Below are 20,900 nucleotides of genomic sequence, written 5' to 3' on the forward strand. Positions count from 1 at the left end.
CGGCTGCACTAAATCTGAGATGTGCCTGCAATACACCCGAAAGCATCATGTACCGTTCGCAAAATGATTGGGCATGTACAACTGTTATGGAATTTTTGTGGATTTCTGATGGAAAATCAGCAATGGAATAGCAAAGTGGATGACATTTTTTCAAATCTCATGCATACGTAGTTTTTTTGGGGGGAAGGGTTAGAATTTGGGTCTGTAGATTTTTTAATCTGCAGGCATATACATTTTTATGTTGTACTACTTGAGTGGAAATGCTCAATCAAAATCTATGTAAAAATGTCGATAGTGCTGTGGTTATTTTCAGGAATGGGGCATATTAGCAATAGAATCTGCAATTATACAATCGCCACCAAACATGATGATGATGAAGAAACATGATATTTTTTGGAAGTTGTGCTTCAGCCATTTTAGTTATGGGGATCGAACAGAGAGTACAGAAGGGATATATGTGTCACTTTTTACTAAAAGATGAATATGAGGTTACAGGGGGGGTATTAAAGTATATGCCAGAGGAAATTATATTCATTTAGAAATAAAAAGTATTTATTGAACAAGAAATACACATTGAACTATTCATGCCAGCCGAAAAATCTGCAACAAAAAATGTGCAGAAAAACAACGCGCAACGGATTGAACTGAAATGTTGCAGATTTTGTGCCTAAAATATTCACAAACAATAGATGACATAATTAAACTTATCCAAAGAAGTGTGGCGACCGATGGCCGTATGATTATGCCATTAAACGTCATTTTACCGCGTAGTCATTGACCTCGGCCGCAGTGCGGTAGCAACATGTGAACCCAGCCTAACAGAATGCAAGTGTCTAACATAAGACGCAAAATAATATTACCTACCCATACCACTTACAGTATGTACACTGCACTATGTATGTCTTAAGAGTTGCTTCACTTATGCAGAGACATATAAAAAGATCTCAGTTTCTCCTTAGCAAACAGCTAGAACCTGATGATGAGTCATTAGTAAATTATCAAGGACATAATTGAATAGTCATATTAAAACTTCTGTGGGTCTCCAATGTGTCTGTGTATGGCTCTGATTTATTAAAGAAGACTATGAATGTTTTTTGCAAGTGATTCCATGCCGAAAAAAAAAAATGGTGTTCAGAATTATCTCCCCTAGGATGTCTCGCTTTTAGGGAAGAATATCTCCAGCATCATACACCATATAATCTCCAGAACACCATGTAATAACACATCGAGTTCTTGCAGAATGTTCTGTTCGCCCCGTATGTGGTATTGCCTTATAAAAGAGACCTTACAGTAGAAATTAGCTAAGGTGGCATTCTTTGCTGTTAAGGAGCAACAGGGATCATTTTCTTGGCCAGTTAAAAGCTGCATAGTTTGTCGCATAAGAGGCTTAGGTTGTTACACAGATTTCGATAATCATTTTTACTGAGTATTAAGAAGCAAATAATTAAAGACATAAATAAAATTCACTTCCGAGTTAAATCTTCATTGCAAAAATTCGTAAGTATCATTTGAGATTGCAGAATAATAGCATTTGAGCAACCTACCAACACGATGGCCACCACAACATTTATTCTGTACAGAGAGATTAAGATTCAGAAGATGCCTGGTCACATTGCAAAATAATTCATAGAACCCATGGGTCTCAGAAGCAAGATAGTAGAAATTCTAAATCAGAAAACACATCCAAATTGATACTAATCTCTCATTAATACTGCTTGCAACACTTGACATCCAGTGTATGATCCATATATCTGTAGGCCTTCAAAACCAGATGGCTCAAATCTTTTTGAGAAGTCTTAAACTCCGTGGAGCTCTTTAGGTTTATGTAAAAAGCAATAATAATGTAGTCAACATTAAAACAGAGCACTCTTTCTCCTCTGCTCAGTAATCCAACTGCCAGGACTCACATCCATCTGAAGCATCTTCATCACCCATTTGTCTTTGCGAGCCCCATCTATAAATTCATCTAGAGACAGTTGACCTGTAAAGAAATTAACAAAAAATAGAGTCTATATACACACACCAAAAAGATGTAGTCATAATATTAAACAACTATGAAGAATGTCTCAAAAACTGCTTGGTTAAAATATTGCTGATTTCTAACATATAGACATTATAAAAATTGCTGATTATGCAAAAAAAAAAAAAACAAGAACGGAAAAAGGGTAGCTGAAAAACAAAAATATATAGCCTAATAAGAATCATATATTTGCCCAATGAAGTATACAAGAAAAAGTATCCAGACATATAGTATCAGTCAAAAGTTTGGGCACACCTGTTGGTATTGCTTGTTCTTATTGGAATGTGGTCATTAAAGATTCAGACTGAAGGCGTCAAAACCATGATGGAACACATATGGAAACAAGTAGTAAAGAAGCGTGAAAGAAACCAGAATATGTGTTAAACCTTAGGTGTTATGATGCTATGATGATCACTTCACACCTCCTCGGCATTCTCTCAAGCTGCTTCATCAGGTAAGTCACGTGTCATGGCTTTCCAACAGTCTTGAAGAAATTTCCAGAAGTGCAGAGCATTTGTTGGACACTTCTCCATCACTCTGCGATTCAGTTCATCACAAACCACATCAATTGGATTGAAGTAAGGTGATAGTGGGGGCCACGTCACCAGCAAAACACCCCACACAATCACACCTCCTCAATGCTTCTTCATTGGCATGAAACATGTAGAAACAATCTGCTTACATTTTCTGCATCTCTCAAAGACATGGTGGTTAGTAGCATAAATCTAACATTTTAACTCATCAGGCCATAGTACAGATTTCCATTACCCAATGTCCAATGTTTTTGTCACTTGGCACAAATAAGTCTCTTTTTCTTGTTTGCATTTCTCGGTAGTAGCTTCCTTGCAGCAGTTAGACCATAAAGGTATGTGCACACATTGCAGATTCTACCACGGATCCGCAGCGGATTTGGCCCTGCAGGTCTGCAGCAGATTCTGCTGCATTGTACAGTACCAACAAAATCAATGGAATTTGAAAAATACTGTGCACATGCTGCGGAAAAATCCGCTCGGAACCGCTGCGGGTTTATTTCCGCATCATGTCAATTCTTTGAGCAGATCTGCAGCGTTTCTGCACCCATTGACTTGCATTGATCCGCAACAAAACCGCAGGTCTCAAAAAGATCTGCGGCTTTGCTGCGGATGAAACGCTGCAGATCGGGAGGAGGGAAGAGTGTGGGCGGTGATGTGTGCGTGGATGCTGTGTTGGCGGTGACTAGGCGTGTATGTGTGTGCGGGGGGCTGTGGGCTGTCGGGGGTCTGTGCAGGGGGTTTCCAGGGCTCATCGTGCTGTCGGGGGTCTTGCAGGGTCTGAGTGGGAGGTTACCGGGGCTGTGCGGGGCCCATTGGGCTGTCGGGGGTCTGTGTGGGGGTGATCGGGCTTCTGCAAGGGGCTCTGCGGTGGTGTATGTGTGTGTGTATGTATGTGTGTGTGTGTATGTGTGTGTGTGTGTGTGCATGTGTGTACTACAACTCCCATCGGGCGATGCCTGCTACACTGTCAGTGAGTGACACATTAGCCAATGATGGGACAGTAGTAGTCCCATCATCCGGCTAATGTGTTGCATGTAAAAAAAAATACATACATTACATACAGAACATACAACATACAGAACGCACATATAGCATACAACACATAACATAGAGTACATACTCACCATATACACCTAATTCCCCGAAGCCATCGATCTCCTGTAATAAACATAAAATAATAAACCAACCTATACTTACCTCTCCGCCGTAGTCCAGATAATAACGAGGTTCCCACGACGATCTCCTGTGGAGAGAAGCTACATCAGCTGATGCGACCGCTCTACAGGGGCTCCAGCACTGAAATGACAGGCAGAGGTATCCCTCCAATGGGAAAGAGGTCCCGTAACCCTAACCCTAGCCCTAACACTAGCCCTAACCCTAACCCTAGCCCTAACGCTAGCCCTAACCCTAATTCTCACGCAGCATTGCTATAAAGTGAGACCTTGAACTCAGGTAGCCTCAGTGATAGACTGCAGGAGGCATTGTCTCCTGTCAGTTCATCACTGGGAGGACCTATAGAGCGGTCACATCACCTGATGTCACTGCTCTGTAGGGGAGATCGTCGTGGGACCCTCGTTAATAATTGGACTGCGTTAGACAGGGAGTATATGGTTGGTTTATTATTTTTCGTTTTTTTCTAGGAGATGAGGGCATCGCTTGGATTTGAGCGTGCAACAAAAATATGAAAACCATGTGGTGTTTTATTTAATTAAAAGATTTTATTCTTATGTGTGTGTGCTTTTTTCATACCTTTCAAAAGATTAATAATGGATAGGTGTCTTATTGATGCCTCTCCATTATTAACTGGGCTTGATGTCAACTTAAAATAGCAAGATGACATTAACCCCTTATATTACCCCATATCCCACCACTACACGGGAGTGGGAAGAGAGGGGCTAAGTGCCAGAACTGGCGCATCATATAGATGCGCCATTTCTGGGGCGGCTGCAGGCTGGTATTTGTAGCCAGGGTGGGCAATATCCATGGCCCCTTCCTAGGCTATGAATATCAGCCCGCAGCTGTCTGCTTAGCCTTTCTGGCTATAAAATATAAGGGGACCCCACATGATTTTTTTGGGGGGTCCCCCTATTTTAATAGCCAGTAAATGCTACGCAGACAGCTGAGGGCTGATATTCATAGCCTGGGAAGATCCATTGGTATTACCTCCTTCCCAGGCTACAAATATTGGCCCTCGGTCTTCAGCTTTCCCCCTATGGTGCAGAAAATTGCGCGGGAGCCCATGTCATTTTTTTTAATTCATATGGCTATATATCTATAGATATATCTATGGCTAAATCTATAGATTTATCTATGGATATATCTATAGATAGAAGGATAGATAGATCTATCCATATATCTATCTATCATCTATCTATCATCTATCTATCCTTCTATCCATCCATCTTTCCATCTACCCATCCATCCATCCATCTATCTGTGGCGCCCCTGAGGCTCAGTCGCCACAGAGGTACTGCACCTCCTCCTGAGGTGTGGTGCCCCACCATCCAGGTAAAGTGGAGACTCCTGTCCACTCTCCAACACCTGCACCCCACACCACAAAGTAGTGTAGCAAAGCACCTTCGGCGGCTCCCTGCTTGGAGTATAGCAAAGCACCCATTGGTGGCTCCCTGCTTGGAACACAAAACGTGCTGGGAGGTGGGTGGACTTAGATTACATTTCAAGGAGCGGGAAGAGTTTGAGTTAGTTAGTCAGTAGTTGGTTGGAGAGAGAAGAAGATCCCTTGAGAGAGGGATAGATGGATGGAAGTGCTGCAGCAGATCCCAGTGATCTGGGTCTGCTGGCACAGGAAAGAGAGAAAGAGAGAGCAACATAGACTGAAAGCTTGACTCTCCATAGAAAGAAAGGATTAGTACGGAACGTGAGGAGTAAAAGAGAACAGAGGACGTGGGTGAGAAGAGAACCCTTCCTAGAAGTTCTAAGCGCAAGGCCAGGGCCCGGTCCCCGAGGTTGTACGGATACTAATGGTCCTGCAGCAGACACTGGAGGAATAGAAGTAGTGACCACTTTATTCCCAAACAAGATTTGGGGGCACAACAGCAACTGGATAGTGAGCCGGGACTTAGTAGCAAGGAGTCCCCGAAGCAGGCTACAGCTGTCTGCCGTACAAGTAGAGTTCATAGGAACATCAGACAGGAGGAACTCCAGTGTAACTCAGTACTAGGAGTACTTCATCTAAAGGCACTATAAGAGGAGACGTTCAGAAAGGCACAAGTTGGCGGAGTGTTGGAAAGGAGTATTCCATCTGGCCTGGGGGTTGACTGAGTCCCAGACCCGGAGGACATGGCACAGAAGCAGGCACCTGTTGGTATGACAGACTGTGAGTAAAGCTTTGGAACTACATGCCCTGGTGTCCTCCACTTATTCCTGCGTCAACCTGGCCGGCACTGCTACCTCCCCTGCGCCTGACACTACTCCATCTAAGTGTCACCATATCTACTCTGCCCTGGGACTACAGCCCTGCCTGTGGAGGGCTATACCATCACTGCTGCACCACACCATCTGCCCCAGAGGATCTGTCTGCAGCGTCGGCCTAACATCTACATTGCCGAACACCACGGATGGCGTCACGACTTATTCATTCACACTGAACATTTACAATGGGCGCCCAGGGCCACGGGCCGGGTCACAGCTACCGTGACAACTACCATTGAGAGCCACCGGGCCCGGTACCGAGTACCCCACAGCCCTGGGTGTGAGGGCGTCCCATATCCTTCTTAGATCTATCTATCCATCTATCTATCCATCTATCTATCTATCCTTCCATCTATCCTTCTATCTATCCATCTATCTATCCATCTATGTATCTATCTATCTATCTATCTGTGTAATGGAGTGTGGGTTGGACAAATGTAAATGAGGAGGTTGGACAGAATTGACATCACAAATGTTTATTTTTGTTAAATAACATACTGTATCTTTATTTAGCTTACAAAAACGCATACAAATCCGCGGCAAAACCACACTAGAAAACGCATCAAATCCGCGGCAAAAACACACATGCGTTTTCTGCCAAGTGCTGCGGTTTTTGTGCGGAAAAATCCGCGGGAGAATCCATAGCATGTGCACACAGCCTAAGGGTTTGCTCCTCGCATTCTTCTCTGGACAATTGATGTAGAGATGTGTCTACTCCCTGTTGTCTGTGCTTCATTTATGAGGGCTGCTACCTGACATGCTGTCAATTTGTTGATTTTGAGACTGGTAACTCAGAAAAGCTTATTCTCTGCACCAGGGATAATTATTAGTTTTCATTTTCTTTTCCAGGGACTGTATTCATGAGAGACAGTTTCAACATATCAATTAAGTGTTTTCATGACTGCTCTTGAGAATATCTTCAAGGTTTCAAGATTTTAGCAATTTTTTCAGGATTGGCTAAAGGATTGGCAGACCATAATGAAATGATGAACTGTCGTTTCTCAACATAGCTGAATGGTTCTTGGCATATTCTAGCTTAGAACACTAGTGTATGGAATTGTGCACGAGGGGGGCCTGAAACCTTCGAGGCCCACCCATGAAATCTTTTTTGCATGGTCTTGTCTTGCAATGCAATATGTTATTTAGTTAGTTGAATGGTCTAATGAGCAATCTGGATTGATTTTGATTTTTTTGCTTCCGTTACAGCATTTTAAAGTTGGGTCGCAAGGCTGAAATATGGAAATGGAGAAGTTGGCAAAGTTCACACATCGGCTGCTGCAATTCACTCCTGTGGTTTCCAACTGTTTCAGCACCCACCCTATTCCCCTGATTTGGCTCCCTCGGACTATCACCTATTCCCACAGATGAAAAAGCACCTTGGTGGAAGGTGGAATTGCAGCCATGGCAACAGCCGATGTGTGAACTTTGCCAACTTCTCCATTTCCATATTTCAGCCTTGCGACCCAACTTTAAAATGCTGTAACGGAAAGAAAAAAAATCAAAATAAATCCAGATTGCCAGATTGCTCATGAGACCATTCAACTAACTGAATAACATATTGCTTTGCAAAACAAAACCATGCAAAAAAGATTTCATGGGTGGGCCTCGAAGTTTTCAGGCGCCCCTCGTACCAACACTGGCAAACACTTTCTGATGGACGGTGATTCCACATTTGAACTCTTGATGAACATACTAGACAGAATGCCAAGGGTATGTAAAGCTGTCATCAGAATAAAAGGGACGTACTTTGAGGGATCTAATGAATAAAAGGTACCTGTCACTGTGGGCAGTATGAATCAGATCCTGGCTGCATGTTTGATGCTAAGTATGTCTTTCTCTGATACTCCATGGCATTTCAGAAAAAACATAGTTTGAAGAGTCCTGCCCCACTTCAGTTGATAGACAGTTGTCTCCTTATGTACACACATAGATGAGATCTGTCAATTAACTGTGGCGGGGTATGGAGATGCCGACCAGGGGCCATGATGGATTAAGGGCCCGTTACATATAGCGATATCGCTAGCAATATCGCTGTAACGTCACTGGTTTTGTGACGCAGCAGCGATATTACTAGCGATATCGCTACATGTGATACTTACCTCCGACCGGCTCCCCCGCTGATTATCGCTGATCAAGCGAGAACGTCCTGGACCATTTCTCGTCGGGTGCTTCCTGCTGGGCTTCCTGCTGTGGCGACGAGCGACGTGTGGACGCGGGCGGGAGGACGTCAGGATCGCCTTGTCTGACAGGTAAGTAGCGGCCCCCAACCGCTGCTATGTCACTGGTGGGATCTGCCTCTTTGGCAGCTCACTAGCGACCGCTTAGCGATGCACCAGAGATCCTGACCGGGTCATATCGTGGTCGGGATCGCTGGTGCATCGCTAAGTGTAACGGTACCCTTAGTCGGGTCTCTCCCTTTAGTCCCTAGACAGCTTTTTAAACTACATATATACCTGGTTACAGTCACATAGCCTTTTATTTATTTTACTCTCTTAGACAGTGCCATTAATTCCACAGCACTTTACAAACATTATCATTACTGTTCCAGTTGCGAATCACAAGATAAATTTCCTATCAGTATGTTTTTGTAGTGTGGGAGAAAACTGATGTACCCAGAGGAAACCTATGCAACCTATGCAAACACGATAAGATCATATAAACTCCTTGTCAATGTTATGCTATCCACTGAGCCACCATGAAGCCCATTTCACCGGTTCATGCTGTCCATGGTTCAGGCAGCATTAACCCCTTAGTGACAGAGCCAATTTGGTACTTAATGACCAAGTCAATTTTTACAATTCTGACCACGGTTAGTTTATGAGGTTATAGTTCTGGAACGATTCAATGTATCCCACTGATTCTGAGACTGCTTTTTCAAGGCATATTGCACTTCATGATAGTGGTAAAAATTGTTCGATATAACTTGCGTTTCTTTCTTAAAAAAATGGAAATTTGGCAAAGCTATGAAAATTTAGCAATTTTCAATTTTTGTACACTTAAATCAGAGAGTGGTGTCACCCAAAATAGTTAATAAATAACATTTCCCATATGTGTACTTTACATCAGCACAATTTTGGAAACTCATTTTTCCAACAAAATTTACAAAACCATTTTTTAGGGACCACCTCACATTTAAAGTGAGTTTGGGGGGTCAATATAACAAACAATACCCAAAAGTGACACCATTCTAAAAACGGAACCCTCAAGGTGCTCAAAATCACATTCAAGAAGTTTATTGACCCTTCAGGTGCTTCACGAGAACTAAAGCAATGTGGAAGGAAAAAATGAACATTTTAGTTTTTTCCTAAAATCTTACTTTGGAACCATTATTTTCATTTTCACAAGGGTATCAGGAGAAAATGGACCATAAAATTTGTTGTGCAATTTCTCCTGAGTAAGCCGATACCACATATGTGAGGAAAAAACACCGTTTGGGTGACTTTTTGAATGCAAAATTGGCAGGAATCAATGGTGGCGCCATGTCATGTTTGGAGACCCTCTGATGTACCTAAACAGTAGAAACCCCACAATTTTAACTCCATCCCTAACCTCAACACACCCCTAACCCTAATCCCAACCCTAACCACAACCCTAACCCTAATACACCCCTAACCCTAATCCTAACCCTAACCACAATCCCAACCATAGTCACAACCCTAACCCTAGTCCATCCGTAACTTTAGCCCCAACCCTAACTTTAGCCCAACCCTAACTTTAGCCCAACCCTAACCCTAACTTTAGCCCAACCCTAACCCTAACTTTTGCACAACTCATTTTAGCCCAAGTCACTTTATCCCAACTATAACACTAATGGAAATATGGAAATAAATACATTTTTTTAATTGTATTATTTGTAGCTAACTAAGGTGGTGATAAAAGGGGGTTTGATTTACTATTTTTTTTATTTTTATCACTGTGATAGGGTCTATCACAGTGATCAAAATGAACCAATAGGGAAAATTTCCTACTGTTGCTGGGTTCCGGCCGGGAGATCTCGGCAGGTGCACTACGCATGCGCCCACCATTTTCTCCCGGAAGAAGACGCAGGCGGCTCGGGGAACTTCAAGGGGGGTTGCATGGAAAACAGAGGTACCAGGGAAGATTGGGCCACCCTATTTCACATCAGAGGAGAGAGAAATTAAATGAAAAATCTGACCTTTTTTTTCAGTCGCCGTTATACCGTTAATAGCGGTGATCGCAACACTGGGGTCGGTAAAAACTGACCCAAATCATGTTCTCTCGGGTCTCAGATACCCTCAGTAGTGGAAACTCCGGAGAATTTCTGACTCTGGGGGGCACTATACCTTTAATACTCAGCGCTGTGGTTTAAGTACCCTTAATTGCCGCCATTAAAAGGTGTATCGGCTGTTTTTAAGGGGTTAAAGAACCACTCCAGTTGATATTATTTTTCACTGAATATTTGTATATGTATAGTGAGTATATGTTAATAAACTCACCTACTGCCATATTCTCCAGGATCCAGCGCTGTTCCACTTCGCTTCTCAATAAGGTCACCACAATTCAGACTAAATGCTTTACTCTATACCCTATGTGTGAGCCAGAAGTTTCTTTTAAAATGAAAGCCTAGGTAGGCTTGTTCTGACGCTCTTTAGATTTACATTGTAAAAGCCACTTCCGGGTCACGCAGAGCGCAGTGTGACCCTTGCAGTCTGCAATGAGGTGATGTCACTGAGAATGAGAGCAGAATGGTGAGATTCCCAGAGAAAATGTCAGTAGATAACAATAGTAATGAACTCACACTATTTACATATAAGCATATTTACTTAAAAAAAATATTCATGGGAATGCTTCTTGAATCTACTGACAAGTTCCATTTTATACATATTCTGGTTTGTTTTACATTTATTTCTTTACTCCTTGCTTCCATATGTGTCCCTTTGTGGCTTGCTGCCTTTAGTCAAAATTTATTTCAATTAAAAACAAGGAAAATCATTGAATAAACAGATGTGTCTAAACTTTTGACCTGTATTGTATACAGTGCCTTGAAAAAGTATTCATACTGTACCTCGTGAACTTTTCCACATTTTTTTCAGGTTTAACCCACAGACTTCTATGTATTTTATTGGGATTGTATGTGATATTTGTGAAGTGTAAAGGAAATTATACATGATTTTCTAATTATTTTAAAACTATAAATCTGAAAACTGTGACATACTTTTGCATTCAGCCTCCTGTAGTCTGATAGCCCTAAATAAACTAAATTAGTAAATTGAGTTCACCTGTGTGTAATTTATTCTCAGTATAACCACAGCTTTTCTGTGAAGGTCTCAGAGGTTTGTTTGAGAACATTAGAGATCAAACAGCATCATGAAAACCATGGAATACACCAGACAGGTCGGGAAAAAAGTTGTGTGGAAGAGTAAAGTACAGTTAGATTACTACAAAAATAGCTCAAACTCTAAAAACTTCACTGAGCACTGTTAAATCCATCATCCAAAAATAAAAGACGTATGGCACAACTGCAAACCTACCAAGACATGGCCATCCATGTAAAATGACATACCAAACAAGGAGAGTACTAATTAGAGAAACAGCCAAGAGATCTATGGTCACTTTGGAGCAGCTGCAGAGATCCACTGTTCAGGTGAGAGAATCTGTCCACAAGACAACTATTAGTCATATACTGTACTCCACAAATCTGGCTTTCATGGAAGAAAGTCATTTTTGAAAGCAAGAAGTTCTGTTTGCAATTTGCAAAAAGCTATGTAGTGGACACAGCTAGCATGTGGAAGAGTGTGCTCTGGTCAGATGAAAACAAAGTAGTACTTTTTGGGCTAAATGCAAAACGTTATGTGTGGAGGAAAACTAAGCCTGCACATCTCCCTGAAAACACCATCACCACCATCAAACATGGTGGTGGCAGCATGATGCTGTGGGGATGCTTTTCTTCAGCAGAGACAGATAAGCTGGTCAGAGTTGATAGGAAGGTAGATAGTGCTAAATACATGGTGATCCCGGAGGAAAACCTGTGAGAACCTGCAAAAGACTTGATACTAAGGATTTTACAGTTCACAAATACTTGCTCCTTTGTTTTGCTATATGACATGAAATCCAAATTAAAACATTTAAGCTAGTGGATGTAAAGTGAAAAAGTTCACAGGGTAGGAATACTTTTCCAAGGCATTGTATGCCTAGGTTCAGTGAGCATCATACCATCTCCATTCTCATCCACCAGCAGGAATATCCTATCCACTACTTCTTCTGGTGACAACAACGGAGACCGATCTTCAAGACCTTGGCGGCAAACTTTCTTCAAGTTGTATATGGACTGCAATAAAAATTGACATGATTATTAGCAAAAAAGGAGGAAAAATCCCTGTGGTACATAAGTATATACAGTATCTGGCTATAGGTGTTATCTGGTTTTATGTAAATAAAGCTTATTTACTATGCAAATGTACAACTTTCTAATATACTTTATGTTTATTCTTCTCTTCATTCTCAAGATATTTGTTTCATGTAAGTGAAAGACAACATTCTTATGCACATTATATCAGTGGTGAAGAACTGAAATATAAAACAAAGATGATACATTCATATGGTGATAAAGATGTATCCTGTTTTGGGCTTCATGGTAAAGAGGCTTTTCTTTTTCTTAATTTATTTATTATGTACCATCATATCTAATTCATTAGCTTTTATTTTGTAAGTCGTGCTAATGGCAATTACTAATAGTAATTGTTCGGAGGGATTTTTTTCTAATGCTATTGACTATATGGTTTATAGAACATTTTAGCTTTATTATATTTGCTATTTATTTATCATTTTTGTATTATTGTGATTTTCTGATACTGCCTTAGTAATACTCAGCAATATTCCTGCTGTATATCTCCCAACTATCCGAGATCCAGACTGGATAGTCCTGATGTTGGGGAGCTATCCCGCTATCTCAGAAGGTCAAAGATATGTTCGGACGTCAACTGTATCTGTGTCCATAGGACACAGATGCAGTTGGCCATAAGGCTGGAGTAAAAAAAACAACAGATCCCTATTCCACCATTCTGTCTGGGTAGAGACTGAATAACCCACAAAATCCTTTACGTCATGTGACATTTTCAGGTCATCTGACTGCGTGGCAGAGAGCAGATCAGTCGCAGAGAAGCAGGAAGGATACATAGTCAAATGGGTTGCCACTGTGGCATCTATAAAGTAAATTATATATTAATTCAGCAATTGCTATGCCACATATATGGGCCTGTGAGAATGCAGGTAAAGGTTGCTATATACATAGCTGGTGGCTGTTTAGGATGGCTAGGACAACTGTCAGGTTACCTGGCAAGAACAGCCCCAGTTACAAGAAAAACTAGATTTTTTAAAAAGTTTTTAAAAATTTGAAATGCACCCCTAAGGTCTTTTATGACCATAAAAGGGACACAATATATCAAATAAACGAAAAATAAACAAATGCATAGAAAGATAAATAAAATGCAGGAAAAGAATAAATTGAAAAAAGTCAAGGTCAATACAAAGTTTTAACCACCGGCCCTAACAACGTTAAAAAATTGGTTTGATATAAAAATATTTATGTTATTTAAAGGGCAACAAATTTAGAAAAAGGACTTTCTTTTATTTTCCCACCGATTTCACCCTTTATTGTCAAAAAACTAGAACAGAGAGTATGAAAATAAAGTAAAAATTAGGGCCCACAAGTCACGATAAAGAGATGCAAAAATTGTTTAAATATCTGAACTAGAATTTTTTTTTACTCCTTTCGACTGCATGTACAAAAAACCCCCCACAAAAACGTGCCTGGTCTTGAACTAGTAAAAAGGGGCATGACACTTGGGAAAGCGCCGCAGACTTCATTGTTGTGACGGATTGCAGGCTGGATGTACCGTCACACACCAGACTTTTGAGAGAGACTATGCTTTATAGTGCAGCGCTGTACCGATGACGAGGCCCCTATGCTGTCACAATAAGGATAGGCCAATAATTCTAAAATTCTGGATACATTTTTCACTTACTAAGTTGGCTTAGAAAATAAAAATCGAAACAAAAATTGAATATGTCATGAGATAATAAGTTTCCACTCTGTCACTTAAAATTGCACATACAGCATGTCACAGAAGTACATTATAAGCCACACAATACTTTACCTCGACTATTTCTAAAAGCTCTGGCTTGTCAATGCAGCCATTTCCATCTCTGTCATACACCTTGAAAGTCCATTTCAGCTTGTGCTCAAGTTTTCCCCGTAAAACGAGATTGAGAGCAGCGACATATTCCAGGAAATCTATGGTGTTATCCTATAAGGGACATAAACATGAGATGATTTACATGTAGCAATGGGATTTATGCCCACTTACAAAAGCAATTTCTAGTGGAATTCAGTGTAGAGCGGCAATTATGGGATTTTTCACTACTGGACAACCTCATATTAATCAGCCCACAGAGGAGAGAAAAATACCAAACTCATACTCACCTTGTGGACTCAGTTGTCAAGTTGATTTTTTTATTTTTTCTGGGCAGCTCATTGAAAAATAATGGATAGACATTTTTTTTAAGGACACATTGGAAAACCATCCTGATTATAAATGATCCATGTCTCCAGCCTATAGTTCTGATATGAAGACCTCTGCTGTATTCACTATCAACTGTAAAAAATGATAATTACAGTCAAAATTATCCGTATAAGTTTCTTCAGCTTCAAAAAATCATGGATGTCTTCTTTTTTTTTTTTACTGACAGGGCAAAAAAGTGTCCTAATTTTTATAGACTCTCCTGGAATTTCTGGACGGTTGACAACTGAGCTCCTGGAGCTGTCACATTTCCTTCGCACTCAGTGCTATGTCCCGCGCCAGTCTGCCTGGACTACAGCACCACTCCAGCATTTTTTTTTATTTAGTTCCCTGACCTTAGTAATATACTTATCAACCGTGGTCTTCAGCTTTTTCCGGTGCCACCGGAAAAAGCTGGTCCCGTGCCACCATCATATGACTACAACCTCTGACTGTCCAGAAATCAGAGGTAACAATCACAAGCTCTCAATACAAGGTTTGTTCTGGCTCTCATAGACTTAGATTGAGTTGTGACTTCCGGCATGCCCAGCAAAAGCTGGAGTGATCTGGAAGGTCACAATCTGCAGGAAACGAACAGAGCAATGGCATGTGAGTATATTACTAGGTACAGGCAACTTAGATTAGTGACACAAAGACTCCAGTGGTAAAATTTAAAAAAAACACTGGAATGGTGCTTTAACCTCTTAACGACTGTGGATGCGCAATTAGGCCGTTAAGTGGCCTTATTCTGTCATCGTCGATCAAGAATAAGTATGCATCCCACGGGTGACAGCTATATTTGAAAGCTGGCACCCTGCGACATCGGTCCTGACTGGTTCTGGAGCCGATCATGGCCGATTATCACCTTAAATACCATTGTCAATTGTGACAGCGGCATTTAAGTGGTTAAAAGTGGGTTAAAAGACTCCCTTTAACGCCATCGCCCCACAAGATTGTAATCACATGAGCTGGTAGTTGCCATGGCATCCTGAGTACTGCAATACAAGAGACCAAAGATCAACGTGAAAAATAATCATGTCCCACAGTGGGACTAAATGAAAAAGTGAAAAAAGTTAAATAAAATGTGTAAAAAAGTTAAAAAACACGCAAAAAAGCACACATAAATCACAAAAACCCGTTTCGACACTAAAAACGCAGCCTTTGGATTAAAACAAGATTAAACATAAAAATGTACAAATTGATATCAACCAGAAAGGCCCAAACTTTAAAATTGGTAGTTATTTATTCCGTATAGTGAACACTATAAAAAAATTAAAAAAAAGCCAAAAATATAGTTTTTTCGTTAAACTGACACAAAAAAGTTGGATAAAAACAAACCCTAAAATGGCTTATTCAGCAAAAAAATAAAAAAGTTACAGCTCTCAGAATATGAAGGTGCAAAAACATATTAATTTTTGTAAAATAATGTTTTTAGTCTGTAAAAGTAACAAAGCATAAAAAATACCGTAAATCTGATATAACTGTAATCATACTGACCCCAAAAATAATAGTCTTTTTTTACGGTGAACTGTGCAAAAAAATAAAGAATTGCTATTTTTTTTCTTACTATATCTTAAAAACCTGAAAAAAAAGCTATCAAAAATGTCATATACTCTAAAATGGTACCAAAAAATCTCCAACTCATCACGCAAAAAATAAACCCTTACACAGTTCTATTTGCAAAAAATAATATAGAGCAGTCAGAATATAGTGATGAAAAAGCTATTATTTATTTTTTAAAAAAAAGTATTTTTACTGTGTGACAATAGCAAAAAAACTATATAAATCTGGAATCGCTGTACTCGCACCGACCCGAAGAATTAATCTGCCTTATCACTTATACGGTGTGCAGCACAAAAATAAAAATGAAAACTATTCTTGTACTGTTGTCTATTTGTTTATTCTGCCTCCCAAAAATCAGAATAAGTTTTGGTTCACATTTATTCTGTGCTCTCCACTGAGTGCTTCAATCAGGATTTCCATGTAGATCCCCAAAAAAACGTGATTCAGACAAAACCCCCTATGGAACCACTCTGTCACAGAGATTCTGCGACAAAGTGGGGTCAGACGATCGCAGTGTTTCGTGACACATACACCTGCAGTTGTTAGAACCACTTCACAGTCCTATTAGCAGTTCTGGCTTTCTTTGCTCTGTTTCTGCAAGGGTTAAACTGTTAATGAGACTCCTGGAGCTATCTTATCGTACCAGTTGCTCTGAGTTTGTAAGGGCCCCGTCTCACATAACAACTCACCAGCAATCCCGACAACGATATGAACTTGTCAGGATCGCTGGTGTGTCGATACATGATCGCTGGTGAGCTGCCAAACAGGCAGATCTCAACAGTGATCAGGACAGCGCCGCACGTCGCTTAGTTACCCGCAGTGTACGTTAGATACCAGCGCGCTGGTGCAGGGAGCTGGTAACCAAGGTAAACATCGGGTTTCTAAGTGCCGCATGGCTCTTAGAAACCCGATGTTTATGTTTACCTTGGTTACCAGCTCCAGCTCGCTGATCTCCTGCCTGCTACACGCAGCGATGCGTGCTGGCCAGCGGGAGACCAACGATCAAAAAAATGTCCAGGCCATTCGAGCACGATCAGCGATACCCGGCAGGGGGGCCGGTCGCTGTGTGTGACGGGGGCTTATCTCTCTGCAGCTTTAAGAAACCTACTCCTTGCTTCTTTCTTTGCTGGTGATAGCTAACCACCTTTCTTATTTGGATGTTAAGGAGAGTTCAGAGTTAGGAGCACACAGTTGGACTTGTTTTCAGAAGATTTCTGCTTGTATTAGCGCCTCTACAAATGTCGCCCACAAACTATTCTGGCAAAATCTGTGCTCCAAAAGCCAAATAGAGCTCCTTCTTTCCTTCCCAGCCACGACTTGTGGCCAAACAGTAGTTTCTGATGACATAAGGGGTATCACCGTATTCGGGAGAAATTGTGCAATAAATTGTGGGGTCCAGTTTCACCATTTAACCATTGTGTAACTGACACATCTGCAGCTCATAAAAACAATTACTACACTTTTTTGTCACTAATATGTTATATTTCCATGTCCCAATGTTTAAAATTCTTCAGTCCTTAAGAAATGAAGTTTCCAATTTGGGGTCACTTGTGGGAGTTTCTTCTGTTCTGCTACCTCTGGTAATCAGTTACTGGAGCCCAGTAGAATATGAATTGTAATAGCTAAGTAGCACTCCTTCCCATGATCCCTGCCTTGTGCGCAAACAGTAGTGTACAACCACAAATGGCATACTGCCACAGTCTGCAAAAATTGCCTAACAAATTGACCTGTCCATTTTCTTCACAATTTTAACCTAAAAACCCTCAGTTTTTTGTTTTCACACACGAATCTTATAAAATTATGTGATGTAGTTTGTGGCTTAAAAGTGAATTCATGATGAGGTTTATTTTGTCCAATGGAGTCACATGTTTGGCACTTCAGGGGCTCTGCAAATGGAGCACCGGTCAAAATTTGCAAAAAATGAAATAGCGCTCTTTGCTTTCTAAGTTTTGCCATGTGGCCAAGCATTCATTTTTTATCACATATGTGATCACACTGTGTTCAGGAGAAATTGAATAAAAATTTATGGGGTTAATTTTCTGCTATCACGTCTTGTGTAAATTATAAATTTTCTGCTAAATCAGTATTTTAGCGGAAAACAGTTATTTTTTAACCATTTCATTTCATTTTTTTTATGTCTATGACTATTAATTAGATGAGGGTTTGTGGTTAAAATTTTGGAGTTGTGGGGGTTAATTTAAGGGGTTAATTCGTTGTATTAAATTGCAGGGACTCCTGCTGACGTCACTGAGGCTTCAGGGATTCCCCGTAATTTAATTCAACGAATTAACCCCTTAAATTAACCCCTACAACTCCAAAATTTTAACCACAAACCCTCATCTAATTAATAGTGATAGACATAAAAAAAAAAACATGAAATGAAATGGTTAACTATATGTAAACCATGTGTTATTTCATGTCGGGCAGGAGAATGATTATACAAAAGCCGGCAAATGTTTCTGCGGCTATTCTGCTATGATGAACTGTATGAATTCGAAATATATGTATAAATGTGTCTCTATGACATGTATAAAATATATGTGTCTAGATCTAATCATTCTTTCTTTCTTTAACCGGTCAGTGTGATTTTACTGTATTGGAAGAATTGCCGGCTTTTCCTAAAGGACACCGGGTGCGATTTTATCGCAAGTCACACATCTGGTCCGTTTGTAGTCCCATTTTTTCTCACCCCCATAGACTTGCATTGTCAAATCCGATCCGAAAATCGGTGACAATCGCAGCATGCTGCGATTGTCTCGGTCCGAGGATCGGATCCGATCAAAAATCGCATGATGGGAGCTGCCCCATTGAATAACATTGGGACGAATGCAATGCGATTTCTTATCGCATTGCATTCGTCCGATTTAATCGCTAGTGTGACCCCGGCCTAAGTGTCAGAAAGGGTCCATTCACTTCTTGATTCAAACAAGAATATATATATGTTTGTTGGTAGCTGAAATAAGGTATTGTTCAACCACAGCTAAAGCATACATTTTTTCCTGTGATTTCAGCTAACCAAACGTTCAAAGATACCTTAATTTCAAGAGGCCTCATAAGGGCATGTCACACTAAGAGATATCGCTAGCAATATCGCTATAACTTGTGACGTTATAGCGATATTGCTAGCGACATCGCTATGTCTGATACTTACCTACGACTGGCTCCCCCGCTGGTTATCGCTGATCGTGCGAGAACGTCCTGGACCGTTTCTCGTCGTCTGCTTCCTGCGGCGCTTCCTGCTGTGACGACAAGCGACGCGTGGAGCCGGGCGGGAGGACACAGTATCGCCTAGTGTGACAGGTAAGTAGCGACCCCCCGACCCCAGCGATGTCGCTGGTGAGATCTGCCTGTGTGGCAGCTCACTAGCGACCACTTAGCAATGTACCAGCGATTCTGACCATATCGCTGGTCGGGATCGCTGGTACATCGCTAAGTGTGACAGTACCTATACTCATATTGAAGGCAGAAAAAATCTGCGAGCATTTTTATGTTCTGTGTTTTCATGGTCTTGTGGTTTTGCTGTTTTTGAGTTTATTCACTAGGGTGATGTTTGTCAAATTATTTTAATGAGAATTTTATTAAAAGTTAAATTTTATCCATTGCTAATTGCAACTGACAATTTTGGATACATAATCCCGCTATTATTATTGTAACAAATTTTGGGGTACTTTTTCTCATGCTATTTTTTGTAATAGTAAAATATTTTGCGCTATATCAACACTTTAGAGGAGAAATTTCAATTTTTCTTTTTATCATTGCTCAGTACATTAATGTCTATTGTAAGGTAGCGCTGTCATTCAAGTAGGGGATACTCGCTCAGCAGCCACAAAACCAGATCCGGCACAGATTTTCCATAAACTCATAACAGTCCATGCGGTTTATTTAGCAGCATAAACCCACAGAAGCAACACAAAGTTCATATACAGCATAGCGTCCATTATAGCTCTGTAATCCCTGTGGTCACACAGGTTAAACGTACACAGGCTTTCTAGCCTCAGTTATCTCACCCACGTCAGGGTCACTCATGGTTCCTTTAGCATACTGCAGACATCCATTCCCTCCAGGGAAGTACCAGGCGCGTGCAGCCATTACACACAGCGTTCACTTGCTGTCAGAAGGCAGCCCCATCTCATTCAGACAGGGCCTTCCACACTGGACCAGCCAGGTCCCAGCATTCACCACATGTGACCTACCCTGGCCACATTATATGGTCCATAGCCACGCCCACCGGGTCACATGACTCTGACCTCATCACAGGTCCTACAAGCATTTACACACTCTTTTCAACAGTGTTCTTTAAATACACCCCCTGGGTGGGTTTGTAGGTAACCAGGCCGCCCATCTCTCTAGTTACCTGGAGACTTCTCCCTGACACATTGAAGCAACACCTCAGCAATGTCATTGCTGATCCACACACATACATAAGTCTCCATCTCAAGGCCACCCACCTTGAGATACATAACGGTCCTTCCATATTCTGCCACTCATCCTCTCTCTTGGGACATCCACAAAGCGCCCCCTAGCGGACACAGTGGTCATTACACCACACTATGTAGCACCTGAAGGGCTAAAGAATTTCCTGACAGCAGTTTTGAAGTATTTGAGGGGTGTGGTTTTTAAAATTGTCACGCCGCCACTGTATACTCACCCGGCCTCCGCTCCCGCGCCGCAGCCCTCCGCCGTCCGACATCCACGGCGGTCCCTTCTGACAGGTCCGCGGCTGACGGTGTCTCTGCATGCAATATGCATGTGCCATAGGCTGCGGCCACGCCTCCCTCCTGTCACTTATGCTCCAGCAATGCCCTGACACGGAAGCACCACTGGACCAATGGC

The 20,900-nt window shown here is 41.3% G+C and overlaps 1 protein-coding gene across 1 annotated transcript in view; it reads right to left on the reverse strand.

Moving 5' to 3' along the window:
• Positions 1 to 1,404: 1,404 nt before the first annotated feature.
• The window catches only part of GUCA1B (guanylate cyclase activator 1B), a 35,129-nt gene continuing 15,633 nt past the window's right edge, over positions 1,405 to 20,900 (reverse strand). Inside the window, exons 2-4 of the mRNA XM_073587127.1 lie at positions 14,103 to 14,252; positions 12,160 to 12,274; positions 1,405 to 1,981 (exon numbers count right to left, since the gene is read on the reverse strand). Coding sequence (XP_073443228.1) covers positions 1,854 to 1,981; positions 12,160 to 12,274; positions 14,103 to 14,252 — 393 coding nt within the window. The 3' untranslated portion in view covers positions 1,405 to 1,853. The remainder of the gene's footprint in view (positions 1,982 to 12,159; positions 12,275 to 14,102; positions 14,253 to 20,900) is intronic.

This window comes from Dendrobates tinctorius, unplaced genomic scaffold (assembly GCF_039654945.1).
Source record: "Dendrobates tinctorius isolate UK_male_01 unplaced genomic scaffold, ASM3965494v1 ptg000098l, whole genome shotgun sequence".
Lineage (NCBI taxonomy): Eukaryota > Metazoa > Chordata > Amphibia > Anura > Dendrobatidae > Dendrobates > Dendrobates tinctorius.